The 14,615-nt window shown below is 37.3% G+C and overlaps 1 protein-coding gene across 1 annotated transcript in view; it reads right to left on the bottom strand.

The window, feature by feature from the left end:
* LOC144665010 (uncharacterized) overlaps positions 1-14,615 on the bottom strand; it is a 58,720-nt gene that overhangs the window by 18,732 nt on the left and 25,373 nt on the right. Inside the window, exons 7-11 of the mRNA XM_078526197.1 lie at positions 10,766-10,837; positions 8,502-8,567; positions 6,506-6,571; positions 4,364-4,453; positions 667-738 (exon numbers count right to left, since the gene is read on the bottom strand). Of these exons, the coding sequence (XP_078382323.1) occupies positions 667-738; positions 4,364-4,453; positions 6,506-6,571; positions 8,502-8,567; positions 10,766-10,837 (366 nt within the window). The remainder of the gene's footprint in view (positions 1-666; positions 739-4,363; positions 4,454-6,505; positions 6,572-8,501; positions 8,568-10,765; positions 10,838-14,615) is intronic.

Genomic DNA, 14,615 nt, shown 5'->3' with positions numbered 1-14,615 from the left:
ATGTCACACGAGGCAACATGTTGCAGCAACTTGTCCTCGCGACATGTTGCAGCGACTTTTATCCTAGTGTGTCCCGACCTTAACGCGCCAAAATGGGGTTTATTTGATTTATTACCCTCCGATTAATTTTTTACAGCGCACTTAATCACATGGTAATAGGGGAAAACCTACAGTGATAATCATGGCGCAACTGCGTTTAAAATAAATGCAAGAAGATTGGTTTACATATTTTTTTTTTAACGCTGATTTGATAAAAAAAAGGTGATTTTGTTCGTTTGTTTTTCACTTGCCTATAAAATCGGACGGGGTTTTGCTTTTTGTCCAATGAGCGTGCGCAAAAAATAATAGGTGGGTTATAATGGGAGATTTGTAAATCCTGTGCGGAATACAAACATATAATAACGTGAATTTGTCTGACGTAGCATTAAGTACTTTTAACTCAAGCAAGTTTTTATTGTGTTTGCCTGCAACAACAACAACAACAACAACAACACTTTATTTACCCACGCGACACCTAGGAGCGCAAGCGCTCGTTAAAACGTGTGCGTGAACGCACATAATTATCTATGTAATAGATAGGGGAGGGGATCGCTGGGTAGCGGCTACGAGCCACACTTTAAAACTGGATTGAATGAGTCATAAGTACATATTTAAGAGTTAACTTACACTGATAAACGAGAAGAGCCAAGCCTGAATGCTTCTGGTTCAATTGTCTCTATAGGATTATCCGACAACATTCTTAAACGACAAAAGCAAAAGAAATTGTGACCAACAAAATTATCGAACCGTACTTATAAACTAGTTAAGCAAATCGAAATTGCTAGACATAATTATCCGCGTGTTTAGTTTGTGTGAAAAGGAACATGATTTAACCCAAAAAAAAAAACATAAACTAAATGGCGGCATTCGTCTTTCCGGCTTAGTCCGCAAGAGAACTAAATCGTTGCTTTCTCGTAAACGAGTATGGAGACCTATCAATTTTTTCTCATAATTTGGGTGTAGCGATCACATTCTTTGTGTAAAATGAAAATAGATCAATTTCTATGTGTAAAGAATAAATTATCACTTGAAACGTGAACTTTGCCAGTGCTCGCACGGGAACTATTAAGGAATTATATGGTATGTACAAGGTAAACGAATATGGTGATCCCACCTTTTTTATTTCAAAATGTTAGTCCCCTTAAACACTGCCTATATAAGGAACCTTGGACTGGACGAGCAGTCAGTTATTTCACTCTAGACACCGACCTGTCGACATCAACCCGAAAGCAATGTGCTGTTTTAGGTGCTAGTGTCGCGCGTTACCGAGTGTAGAACGCCTGAATCTTGAAAGAGATATTGTGTTTTGTTTTTTTTTTTTCATTTTTTTTTTACATACTAAATTCTATCCTTGTAGTTTTCAGTTCAAATGTTCACCTCGCATTTGCACGGCACAACAACGTGAAATTATGTTTTAGCGCTTTGAAAATTAGAAACGGTTACTTCAATCTCTTACTTTGCAAGTATACATAATTAATTGTATAAGTGGGATGCTTTTTCCCTTGTCGATTGAGTATTTTGCGAAAACAAACTCATTTCCCTTTGAAAATTCTAACACTCGTTTGAATTCTATAATCGTTTGAATTCAAATAAACGGCACAAAGTAAGCTCAGAAAGGTCAAGAAAGCAATTTGATTCCCCCCCCCCCCCCCCCCCCCTTGACTCATCCTGTTTCTGCAGATATCTATAAACACCTTCGAACCTCAAATATTTTGAGGTAGCAAATAAATCTGAACTTCAAAGTTGTAGCGAATCTTTTTAATATTCTCCCAGAAGCAAGCAAAACTATACTGGGATAAACCAATAATATTTAGAAAGACCTTAGTTGTAAACTGTGATGCGATATGCGACAAAAAATCTTCACCAGACACAATGCAGACGATTTTTCAGTATAAAATCGAAATGGTTTGTATTACTGTACCTCGATCATGTATCTAAAAAGCCACCTCAGTAAAACACCCTGGTGTAATTCAGGCTATAGGCAGTCGATACAAAGATATTCCCCCTGGGTCGATACAGCATGTCCACCGATACAGCAAACGTCAGTCGCAGAGCACACATTCAAGACATAAACGTTCCACTACAAATGCATCCATCGCTTTTATTAGGTGTTGTACAGCGTCCTTAGACCAAACAAACAATGCACGAGGGTTTTCCTTAAAGATCTGAGTCCAATATTACGGTGATTCTCTCCATCGGCTAAAACGCAACACGTCCAAAGTCAAATGATATCCCACATAAGCTTTGCATGGCGTTCATGTATCGATCCACGTGCTTGCAGAAGAAGGCATCTTTTGGCTTTTTCTCTGAAGAATCGGCCGAAAAAAATATCAAGAAGTAAAGCCAATTTGACAATAAACTTGAATATTAAAATCAAAGAATTAGCGAAGAACGCAGAGTGGTTCGATCCAAGACAGAAGTTGCTTTTTTCTAAAATGGCGCATCGCCAGCCATGAAGCAAACGGTGATCTTCTCAAAGGATTTTATTTGTTTGTTAACCATTAAACCACGACTTGAGCATGCTTTAATAAGAAAGACCACAAGCCATTCATTTTGAGGGCTCAAGAAGGTCCATCTCAGCTGAGAGGAGTCTGTGTGCCATTTTGAGCATCTCGCGATTGGGGGAACCGTTACGGGCGCGAAATTCAAATTTTGTAAGGCAAAATTTTAGATTTTAACTACAAAAGAGGCTCTACTGGTGTTTTTTTGTTTCATTTTATGAAAGGCCCCCCCCCATTGACCATTGAAACAGGGATTTCGTGACGAAGAAGGGGAGGAGCTATCCCTTTTATAGGCAGTGTCCTTGTTTAAGGGGGGTGGCCCTTAACTACAAAGTGGTTGTTATAGATGGATTCTAACCGTCATATCTTGGGATCCCTTAATATCTTGGGTTTAGTTTTTTAAGAAGTTTGTTCTACTGGAACTTGTCTTCATTTTCGGTAGTCATGACCATATTTGGTAAGTCACGTGACCAGAACACAAAAACCCTAAAAATTCACACAGCTTACATTTTTCTCAGTTAAAATGAACACGACGGGTAGAGTGTATTTAATAGCAAAATCTGTAACATGGATTTGTTGAAATTTACTTACCTACTAGAAGATGGTTGTCCATGTTCTATAAGAAAATAATGCACGCTTGAGGTTTAGAAAAGCTGCTAGTGGATGCCCAAGCCGTCAGGCGAGGGCATTCAGCTGCTTTTCTAGACCTCAAAAGTGCATTATTTTCTTATAGGACAAAGGAAACCATCTTCTAGTGGGTTTAGAATATAGCATTAAAAAAGCACAAAACTGACAAGACTCGCGGCCGCTCACGGCATTTACAAACGCACGCAACATCGGTATTAGTGAAAGTCAGTTAGTTTATTCTTTTCTTTGGCGGCTTCTTTATAAATAAACCAAGATACCATTTCATTCATATTTCCTATTTATAGTCCTTTATCCGACCACCAAAAGATTCTCACAAAGCCGACAAATATTGTTGAAATATTTACGCATTCAAGTTTGGTAAAGCCCACTTCAATTTCATTCAAATAAAAAATTTTCATGCGTTCGTTTCGCAGTAAGTTTTTCAAATTCGCCTCTAATTTCGATTTAAAAAGAACAAAAGCGGAGTATTTTGTCTTCAGATTGTGGCTAAAAAAAGGTTTCTTACCTCAAAGCGTTTCTAGAGTCCGGCTTGTTTTGCAAAATAATTTCCAAACAATTTCGGGCAGTTCACGGCAAAATAGTGGCGTACACAACTCCAAAGGAAAACAACAAATTTCAACGATTCTTTCTTCATCTGTCGCTTCCTTTGGCACTGTCTTACTACCATTTAAGCAAGTAAAACGTTTCTGATAAAAACTTGCTGCTTAAAAGCATCATTTAAAAAACAAAACAAGAGAATAGAGGCGAAGTCGTTCAGCGAAATTCGACAAACAATTCGCACATCCGGGGTACCGGGCTTCTATAGTTTTCAGCTATGTTCTATAAAAAATAATGCCCCAGAATTCCATCGCACGTATACAGCGGCTATATTCTAAAATATTGTAAAAGTTATGACATAAAAAGAAGTTTTTGACGTCATAGTTTTTTAGTAACGTGAATTTCATTGGGTGTCTGGAGGAGAAGGTTCCAAAGTCAAAAATACGAGCTTCAGCGAGGAAAAAAAACTTCCACACTTTTAAGATAAGTTTGTATTGCCCGATCAAGATAACTTTTGCCAACTATTGCTTTATTGCTGCATGCATAACATTGTCTTGTTTGCGAAATTATGACATTTCATGAGATAATATTGCAGAAGTATTTGGTGCTGTTTTACTAGATTATTTCTTGATACTCACATTATCTGATATTCTTCCGACGCTTTCTCTGTATGCAGATTATAAAATGCTCGATGTGGGATTTTATATAAACGGTTAGCGCTTAGAAACCTTAAAGTTGAAAAGAGACAGATACATTAGAAGAGTGAATAAAAACATCTTGAGACAACTAAAATGCATTTAGCTGTGGGGTTAAATCTCCTATGTAAGATTTCGGATTACTGACCAAACGTTAAGTCAGGATATTGCATTCAAAAGCGACATAAGTGATCTCAAAAAGGGCTCATGGGAGGGCCAACCCTTTTTGGGGGAAAAATACCAAAAATCCCCAGCCCTCCCCAAGAGTAAAAACGTACCTTCCCTTATTCATGCAGGATAAAATAAAAATCTGTAAGACAGATTTTTCACAAAATAGGAAAAGGTGATATTTTGCCCCTTTAAAAATAGCTCAAATTCTGTCTTACAGATTTTTATTTTATTTTGCATGAATGTTTAATCAAAGCCAATTTGTAATTTCTGAAATTTTGAGGTGGGGTCATACTGGTAGATTTTGAGAAAAACGCTGTTAAAACAACTAGTGCCCAGTCCTCTCCTAAGCAATCGGCTATTCATTTTGGCTCTTTATTGATTTTTTATTAGCATTTTTGTTGGTCAAATGTCGCATATGATGGCTATCAGTGCTTTAAAAAACAGTAATAAGAGAAAGAAAGAACATTCCTAAACATTTTTAAAGACAGTTAAAAGTTGGGCTCACTTACGCCCTCAAAACTGTATTAAGCCACCCTAAGGCTTGAGCGACGTCTCTGATATCTTCAGCGAACTGAATAAATTTGTTCTTATGACTAATTAACGCTTTCCAAAAAATTTCAACTATTTTAATGACGGTTGATTTCCCTTGCCAAAAAGTGATTCCAGTGGTTCTATATGAATTTGTTATTCCCAGTCGCCATACTGCAATACCAACCCGCGTGGGCAGAGGAATGGCTGCTCTTAACCGAGTGTCTCCTTAGCAACTCGAAAGTCATTTTTCCACAACGTAGACAATACTGGGTTCCCGTCCCGCAGTAACTTGGATTTTGATAACTCGAAATCCACCTCCCCCTCCCCCCACCCCAACTCCAACTTGGTCTTTTCTTGTCGTGTGATCGGATATAAACACTCAAACACTAACACTAGTGCAACAATTAGTGTTACAAACAGATCTAGTATTTGACATTCATTTCCCGATCCCGTCATAAGAATGCATAATTATGTATCAGTTTCTGAGGAGATAAATTTAATTTGCATTATACTGTATACTAAAGTGCTGAAAAATCTTTTTCGTTACCAATCGACCATGATAAATCAAACCCCCGCTAACTCGAACTGTCCGTTCCCCGTTTCCCTTTAGAGCTCAAGTTTAATTACCGGGCTTCTACCTTTATGCATTGTTTTAGTCTTCAACGTAAGCACACGAAATTATATACCGATTATGTTATTCTTAGCAACAGTTTGATTGGCATTATTTCGTCACTGTATTCAGGCACCGCAATGAGGACAAATAACATGCCGATAGTTTAGTTGCGTTGGAGCGTTAAGGTCTCCGCACACGTGGGGACAACACGCAGGGACATGAGGCGACAAAATATGTGTTTTTCACATCGAGGGGGCATGTAGCAGGGACTTGTAGCGGGAACATGTAGCAGCAACAAAATCAAAATATGTACACACACAAGTCCCTGTAGCGAGGACAAGCCCTAGGGACATGTCGCAGCGACACGTCCCCTCGTGTGTGCTGATAATTTTTGGAACATGTAACACGAATTCCTGCAACATTTTGACCCTGAAACATGTTGCACGTATTTCAACCAGTTTAATTCCGTGCAACATGTCGCAGGGACAAAACAGCTTCAAAGTTCGTGTTGCCAAAAATAATCAGCACACACGAGGGGACGTGTCGCTGCGCCATGTCCCTGGAACATGTCCCCGCTACATTTTCTTGCGCGTGTATATATTGTAATTTTGTTCCCTCGGTGTGAACAACACATTATTTTGTCGCTGCTACATGTCCCCACGTGTGCGGAGACCTTTACAAGTTAAATTTCACGAAAATTAAATATAAGAATGTGGCCTAAATTTGAAGAAATTATCACAAATGTGCATAAATTGCTCGGTAATACTTACAGACATCTAAGATAGGTTGTAAAGGTTTCGTTTGAAATGGAGTATATTTGGTTATTCTGCAAAAGCCTAGAAAAGAAAAAAATAACGTTAGTTACAGTTTGTATAATGAGCATTTTCCAAACGTGCAATATTTGCCTTCTGGAGACCCTCAAACCCTATTTATAAACGAAAACAACTGCCATTGTCGCCAGTGCGATTCAAATAAAACTCGAAACATTTTTAATCACGTGCTTTCCGTACAGAAAGGCAGTTTAGAAAGGCACTACATTATTATGTTCATAATTGGATAGTCGATCGGCTACATAGCTGTAGCACGAGGCCGACAAACAAATCATGTCACGTACAGTCGAACCTCTTCTTACGTCACTTATTATTATTATATGGACAGTTGACTTTGTCCAAACGAGAAAAAAATCAAATGCTCTTTAGCTCTATTCTACGGAAGCCTGCATTATACCGACAGTCTTCACTGTCCCTTTGGTGTCCGTGTAAAGAGGTTCGGCTGTAGATGGTACACAGTTTTATATATAGTGCCCAAAGAGACTTCAAACTTTGCGTTCTTGCCTCGTTAATGGTTCTATCAGTCGTTTGTGAATCGTAGAAAGCATACGCTAAAGCACTTTCTGGCCATTCGACTTTATATTGAAATCTGCGCAAGTACCTTAGATAAGTTTTTTTTAACGTCTGAGGAGCCAACGAATATCTTAGCAGTGATTATTTTATCGCTATTAATAATATACTGCAACAGTACGCATTTTAAAGAGATGCTTGTTTTACCGTGAGGCGGCCAATCATATGATGACGGCACTTGACCTAGACATTGCCCTTCAATTTAATCAGTCAACATTTTTTGACCTTGTTTGAGACAACAAAGGCAAAAGAGCAATTTATATTGAGTTTGCAAAAGCGTAAGTTAGGTTCAAATGCGAATTGCGATTTGGGTCCCCTTAATTTTCAAAAAGAGATTCTAAACATAAGGAAGAAAAATGTATGCCAGTGTATTTGCCAGTGTAATGTCAAATAAACTATGCATTGATTGTTTAGCATAATTGGCATTCTAAAGGTTCATTCTTTATAATTTTTCTTATTTCGAGATAGCTTTGTTCTTCTATTAAATTGTTTTTTTCTTTAATTCTCATCTCTTCTGTCAATTAACAGTTTACGTGAACCGTATACTGAGCTATCAGTTTTTCTTAAATACTGTACCATAAGAAAACTTTATCGCTTGGCTATTAACGTTCGTAAACTGAAACAGTTGGTGTTTCGCAGTTGCCGGGCCAGGATTTGTTGCCGTTTAGTCGTTCCGTACTCCACAGAGGCGTTGAACACGATGCCAAAGCTCTAAACGGGGTCACAAGTAGACGCAAGTAGAAATGTTATGATTACTTGAGACATCGTTTGGCCAGGGCTTGTGTGCACTTGAGTTGACTTACGACGACCTGCGCTCACTTTGGTCTTGATCTAATAAGCACGCAAGTCGACGGAAGTTTTTCATCGTTTGAGCACCCAATCCAAGTAATCGTAAGTCTAGTTGATTACTTCAAGTACTGAATTGCAGCGTGCGCAGTGTCATTGAAATAGCTTCCTTGACAACTTGCGGGCACTTTAAAGTAAACGTGCGATTCCGGCTGGCCAGCCAACACCAGTCTGCATGCAAGTTGAAATTGTGACTACTTTTGCGCATCCGTTTGACCAGGCCTTAAGCCACATTCAGGATTAAGTGGTAAGCCTAGGCCTTAGCGTAGAATCAAGTAACTAACTGTCATGAACATCGGCAAATAATACTGTGCTATTATATAAAATTTGCTGCTTCATTTCACACTAACCACTGTCGATATTACATAAACTAAAAATTTATCTTTATTGGAGATAAGGAAAGACATTTAGTTTACGAAAAATTTCGCCTTGTGTGGTTCAAGAAGAGATTTAAAATGTGTTAAATTTGTCGTAGGAAAAATAACAATGCATTTATCAAACAAGTTCCTTAGAGACTTACAGACATTTCAAATTTATATTACAACAACTCCTTGGCAAGTATTGAATTCCGTTGTAAGAAAGATCTCTGTACATAAAAAGAGAGAAGTGACAGTAATGATGAAATTAAAACAAGAAAAATGACCGTTAAAATAATCTAGGGAGAAAGAAAACGTATTAGGCCCTGAATAAATAGTGACCACTGTTCTCTACTGGAAATAAATCAACACATTTAATTGCGTTTAACGAAGAACGCATACTAATCCGGACGCCATATAATAATGACGTTATATATATATATGTTACTCGCCATATATAATGATGTTCTCTTGAAGTTGTTAAACCTATCCATTGAACCATTAACGGATACATTCCAGCACAACAATCGTTCAGTTAGGCTAAGGATTATTAATTACTAGCGGCCCCATTTCAAAAAAGCCTCTTGTACGTACAAAGCGCGCTCATACACCTCTATTCTAACAAAGCGCCACTTAATTAACCGACAATACTACTATTCCATCGATAAGCACCCCTATTTTAATAAACACTACTTTTAAAGAGATAATGCAAAAACAAAAGCTTTATTTCGTCTTATTCAAAAATAACAAAAATATCAGATTAGGTTTGTCGGATATTTTCCCTTTTGTTATTTAGTGTCGCTCGAGATATTCCGGCGTCTAAACACAGAACCATGTCAAGCTTAGCTTGAATTTTACTTAACATAACTGCATGGAGAACTTTGCTAACAGTCGTAGAGTATTTTTTTAATGTTAGTCTTGCGATAATAAAAATTGGAAAGTTAGAAGAAATCATGGAATAAATGTGATAATATTCTTAACTTTAGCTCTTTGCAAACTGATATTTTTCATCAGGTTTGTGGTGCTGTTACTTCACACCTTCGGTGTCGTACAATACGATGTCAGTAAAGCAAACAAACTAAATCGGGGCAACAATATAGATTTTTGATCGGACGCCCTTATAGCCGGGTTCATCACAGACGGCTATACATGGCAGAAGGGGCAGGCATGATGATAGTGCATGAGGATCCCGTTTATTGCCTGCGTAGGAGGAAAGGTCAATTGCTTTTTACTCGTGAATGTAATGAAACGAGTATTGTTATGGTTTTGGAAAGTGATATGCAAATTTTCGGTCGGTCGGTCGATGAGCTGTTAACTTTAATTTCTGAATAATAATTTATGCATTATATTATAAATTAATTGTCCTTGTTTTTTTTTTTTAACTTTTTGTTTCACACTTCTGAGGTTTGAACCGGCGACTCCTAGCATCAACTATGTTTTTGAAGACCAAACCCCTAACCGCTTGACAACTTCGGCGAACTGATCATTTGGGCTGAAAATTAGCATATAGATTTCTTTGTGTTGTTGTTAGTACGATGACCGATACCGTAGGTTCAAAGTTAAATGGCTTGTATGTAAAGCTTCTTCGAATGGCTCGATTTATAGCTCTTAAGAATTTCACATGACAAATAGAAGAAATAATCTTAGAGAAAATATGAAAATCTTCTAAACACTGAACTGACATTCCGTGTTTTGATCGAATTTTTAGATTTTCCAGGCACGAACTGTGGACTGCGACTGTGTTGGGTATTAAAAGGTTGATTTCAGGACAATTGTATGAATAAAGTCCAATTTTAGCAGTCTCTGAATGTTTTATAGTTCCAAGCGTATAGTATGATAATCGATAGTCATGATACGTAAATAATTTATCGTAAAAAAGCTCGCCAAACTGACGAATTTTGTTGCCTTTTAATAATATACTGTATAGTACTTGATTTGCATCATAAAAAAAGGAGAAAGAAAAAAAAAAAAAGACGTCGTATAAAATTGTAAAATAGATTGTCGTAAAAAAAAAAATTAATCGTCCCTGCTGAGAATCGAACCCGGGCCGCTGGACTGGAGGGCCAACGCATTGCCACTACACAACGCGTTAGCAAGCTTGCACTTTATGGTAGAAATTAGTGTTATATAACGAAGGCTTTTGAATGGATTACCCGCTTCCGCTGTAAACACAAGGAACCAACGTGATCATATCTCCCTTCAAACAACTTCTATACTAACATGCCGCTCACAAAAACACAGAATAATTTCATAGCTCTACACCAATACATTTAGTATTCTCATTCACGAGTGGGCTAACAAAGCGTCTTTGATTTTTATTGCTGACGCATTATTGGAGAAAGTCCGCGTTTCGCGCATTAAGGCAAGTAAAAAGATCGTTTTGCTTTAATTTCGGATTTATGGATAGAAAACTCTTCCTACGACTTACATGATCTGTAGATTCCAATGGTTGTAAAAAATCCAATGCGGGACAGACTGCAATCCGATATCGGAAAATGCCCTGAAAGCATTATTTTTGTTAATGGAAAGGTTTTTACTATGTCACGACATTGAAATCAATCAGAGTATTAAACAACGGATAGAACTATAAATTAAGCATTGCAATTAGACTACTTATGATAGTCAAAATGTTGTATCTTCTATATGATGATGTTCTTATTACTCGTTTCCCAATAAGCCGCTACTTTTTTATATGTTTTCCGCCAAGTGGATCACAAGGTAGGTTATCACGAATCAATTTATATTAATGTTTACACCACATTTCAGATAACAAGAAAAATTTTCTTGAGGATAGCTTATACATAGTAGTGTTTATAAGTAGGTCACGATCAACTTCTTGAGTTTGGCGAGCTTCATCTTTAAGACACTTCGGGTTTGCTCTGATTAACTGGCAGTTTAAAAATTAACATTAACTTTGCATTTCCTTTCAAAATCGTTTAGCAAAAGAAAGTGTTTGAGATGAGTAACACTTGGACCTTAGAGCATTAAGACCCTCCCCTCTTCCTAAAGAATTTTCATTGGTATTTTTAAGTTGCTCGAAGTATTCCAAAAGTTCGCTATATAGTAGGGGGATTTTCCAGTTAAATTTGGACACTTTATAGTTGCAATTTAAGAGGAAATGGAAGGCCACCGAATTTTCTGAAATAAAAGTTTGGGATTTCCTTTCAGGTGCCATGGTAAGTAATCTAACTATCAAGCTTAACCGTAACGCTTGAAAACAGGAAAATTTAGTCCCCCTTTGCACAGTGGATGTAGGATACCATTTCTGTTATTTTTTTTTTTCTCCATAAAAAAGATAACAATTTGGCTTGGAAGGCTGAATGATTTAATCTGGAACTTTAGGTTTTCGCAATCAATGTTCTTCCAAAACTTATTAAAGCGCGTTAAAGCCAAATATTTAAAATAGTTTTCGTGTTTTGAATTTTCAATGTGAAGTTTTTATTGGTGTTTTTATTTTCATATAGGAAAGATACGTTCCGAGAAATTTGATCGGGACCTTAGGGTACTCAAAGTTCAAAACCGTTTTACATTTTTAACTGCCTATCCATGACGCCTTCTGGTAACTGGATTCCTTTACAGCTTTCCTCTTGTCTTATCTTAGAAGCTTAAATTCCTGCTGCTATCACAAATAACAGCTAGTGGACTTAACCCTATTCAGACCGGGGGAGGGAGCTTTTGAGGCCGGCGATGACTTTGAACGCTTATAACTTTTTCAAGATTCCACCAAATACTGCCACACTTTGCAAGTTAATCTGGGAATAATTTGGTAGAATAGGTTTTTGTGTCAGGAACTTGACATCACCAGGGCAACGGCATAAAAATTAATGAAAATTAACTTTAATGCAATTATTTTCACCTTTTTACGGTTTTAAAGCACAGTTTTATTGATTTTGAGTACTTTGCAGTAATTTTTGGTGGTTTTCTTGCGTTTTGGAAAAATTTTGAAATCCAATATGGCGGATTCAATATGGCGGCTTTTTGACATCATGATGTAATTGTCACGTGATGTGACGTCATCATCCCACGCGACGTATACCAAAAGATAGATGTTCGGACATGCTATACATCCGATGTTCTTTAATATTCTGGAAGTTACATATGGGGGGGGGGGGGGGGGGTTCTGAAGACGGTTCGGAAATCCATCTTCTTATAGTTGGCACGAAGTTAAATACTTTCAGAGAGTTATGTATAAATATAAAGGGCCGTTCGAATGAGTCAAAAGCCTTTTTGAAATCGATGAACAATAGAATGCCATGAATTTTCCTTATCGCTGTGTATTCCATTATATCTCATAGTATTCGAACATTTTGGCCAATGAATCTGCAATTAACAAAATCTGGTTGATCTCACTGAATGATCGAGGGTAAAACTGATGCTATTCTTTTGGCAGTCGTTTTTGTCAGGATTTTGTAGTAAAAAAAAATAGTGTCATCGGTCGTCAGTTAGCCAATTCGATCTAGCAAGAGTCCTCTTTTGGGATTAATGTGATCACTCCTCTCCATTGAGATAAAAAAAAGTTGTCACTTGATAAAATCTTCACTGTTAGAGTCAAGAAGATGGTTTACAAAGAAAGCTTCGTAAAATTCCTTACGTGATTCAAAGCACGTAAATACACAGGTGGCCCAAGCATGAAATTTGAATATATTAAACTAAAGTAAAATGGCGGCCTTTAAAAATATAAGAGTTTATATGGGTTTTAAACGGAAAAATTTTGAGAGATAAATAAAAGCGCAATTCTAAATAAAGTTGACGGAACATGAAATAGTGTCGTTTGCTTTTGTTACAGCGTAATTTCAAGCCATTTTGAGCTATTTTACGTCGATTTATTGCAACATGTTTATCGTACATAACTAGTTGTACCTACGAGCGAATTACTCATGTTTGTTCATAAGAACAGATATTGAATCGAATGGTTTTTGATAGAACTAATTTGAAATGAACAAAATATGGTAAATTGTATTTTAGGTAATATGCGAAAAAAGTGCTATTTCTCTGGTGTTCATAAGTGACACAGGCTTGATAGCCTGCGTAGCAGGCGCCGTAGTTTCCAGCGCGCGTATTCTCGCGATCGCGCACTCTTTAAAAAACACTAAAAAACGTACACAGATGTCTGCTACGCAGGCTACGGGTTTGACAGATTTATAACTCTTGACAAATCTTTAAATTCTGTTCAACGTTAAAATGTCACAAAATGTAGGCAATAATTAATTAATTAATGAGGTTTAATCACTGTTTTTTAAATACAACACGCGATGGTTAAAATGTTTCCGTCCACAAAAGGGATAGTTGCATTTCAAGAACTTCTTATAAATCAAATCCCAAAATCAAAACTGCTAAGATGCTTTTTTAAAGTACAGTAATGCACGGGTCAGATTTCAGTCTCGCATGCGAAGTGTCATGTTCAGTTACGCAAAACTTGAAAAATTTGAACAGAAAACAAAACTTGAACGGTCAAGGATTATTTGGAGACAAAATGTTTATTCAAGTTAACATTACATTTGCCGTTAGAAGCAAAAAATTTTTGACTTTCTTGTGTGTATGGCATGCAGTAATTTTAGTGAGCGTCGCTTTGTATTGATGTTATTCCTACGCGGAGCGAAAATGCGTGCCAAATAAAATATAAACGGTATTTGATTTGGAATAAATCATCGGTCAAACAATTACTATAAACACAATCAACACTAAAAGGAAGCATTTACCCGACTTCAGCTTTCTCATTAGTCAAGAAAACTCTATTTGAAGTCAACAGTCCGCTTTTGATTTTCATGTCTCTCTTCGATCGTAAATCAAAGCGCTCCAAAGTCGAAAGATTATTTCATCGCTTTCAAGACCTTGATGTTCATTTTTTCGGCGGTCGAATATTTTGTAGGGCACTCTCTTTCGATTTATAATTCCCTAAAGGTGTATTTATCGGTAAAGGGATGAATGACCACATTGATAATTTTAACAGCGAGCCGCGTCGACGCCATTTTGGTCATTTGCTCTCTAGAAAGGAGTGAGAGACTGGGAACCAGTTGGGAAGAACAAAACAACCCAAATATGGGGTTTACTTACACCCAAATATGGTCAAAAAAAGTCCCTTACGCAGAACTTAAGATTTTCTCTACCTATACACTCATACGCACACGGCTCTATGATTCTGCCGCCTGGACAGCCTCGCCTCTTGGCTCGGCTGTCTCGTTGGCAATAATATGACAAGGTAGGAAACCTTGGTCGCTACTGGCGTGCGACATGTGTTCAAATTGGCTCGAATTTCGCACACAAAAAAAGCTACCACT

The sequence above is a fragment of the Oculina patagonica genome, chromosome 9 (genome assembly GCF_052425735.1).
Source record: "Oculina patagonica isolate OP01 chromosome 9, crgOcupat, whole genome shotgun sequence".
Taxonomy (NCBI): Eukaryota; Metazoa; Cnidaria; class Anthozoa; order Scleractinia; family Oculinidae; genus Oculina; species Oculina patagonica.
The sequence above is the reverse complement of the archived record's forward strand: the minus strand, read 5'-3'. Positions and strand labels throughout refer to the sequence as shown.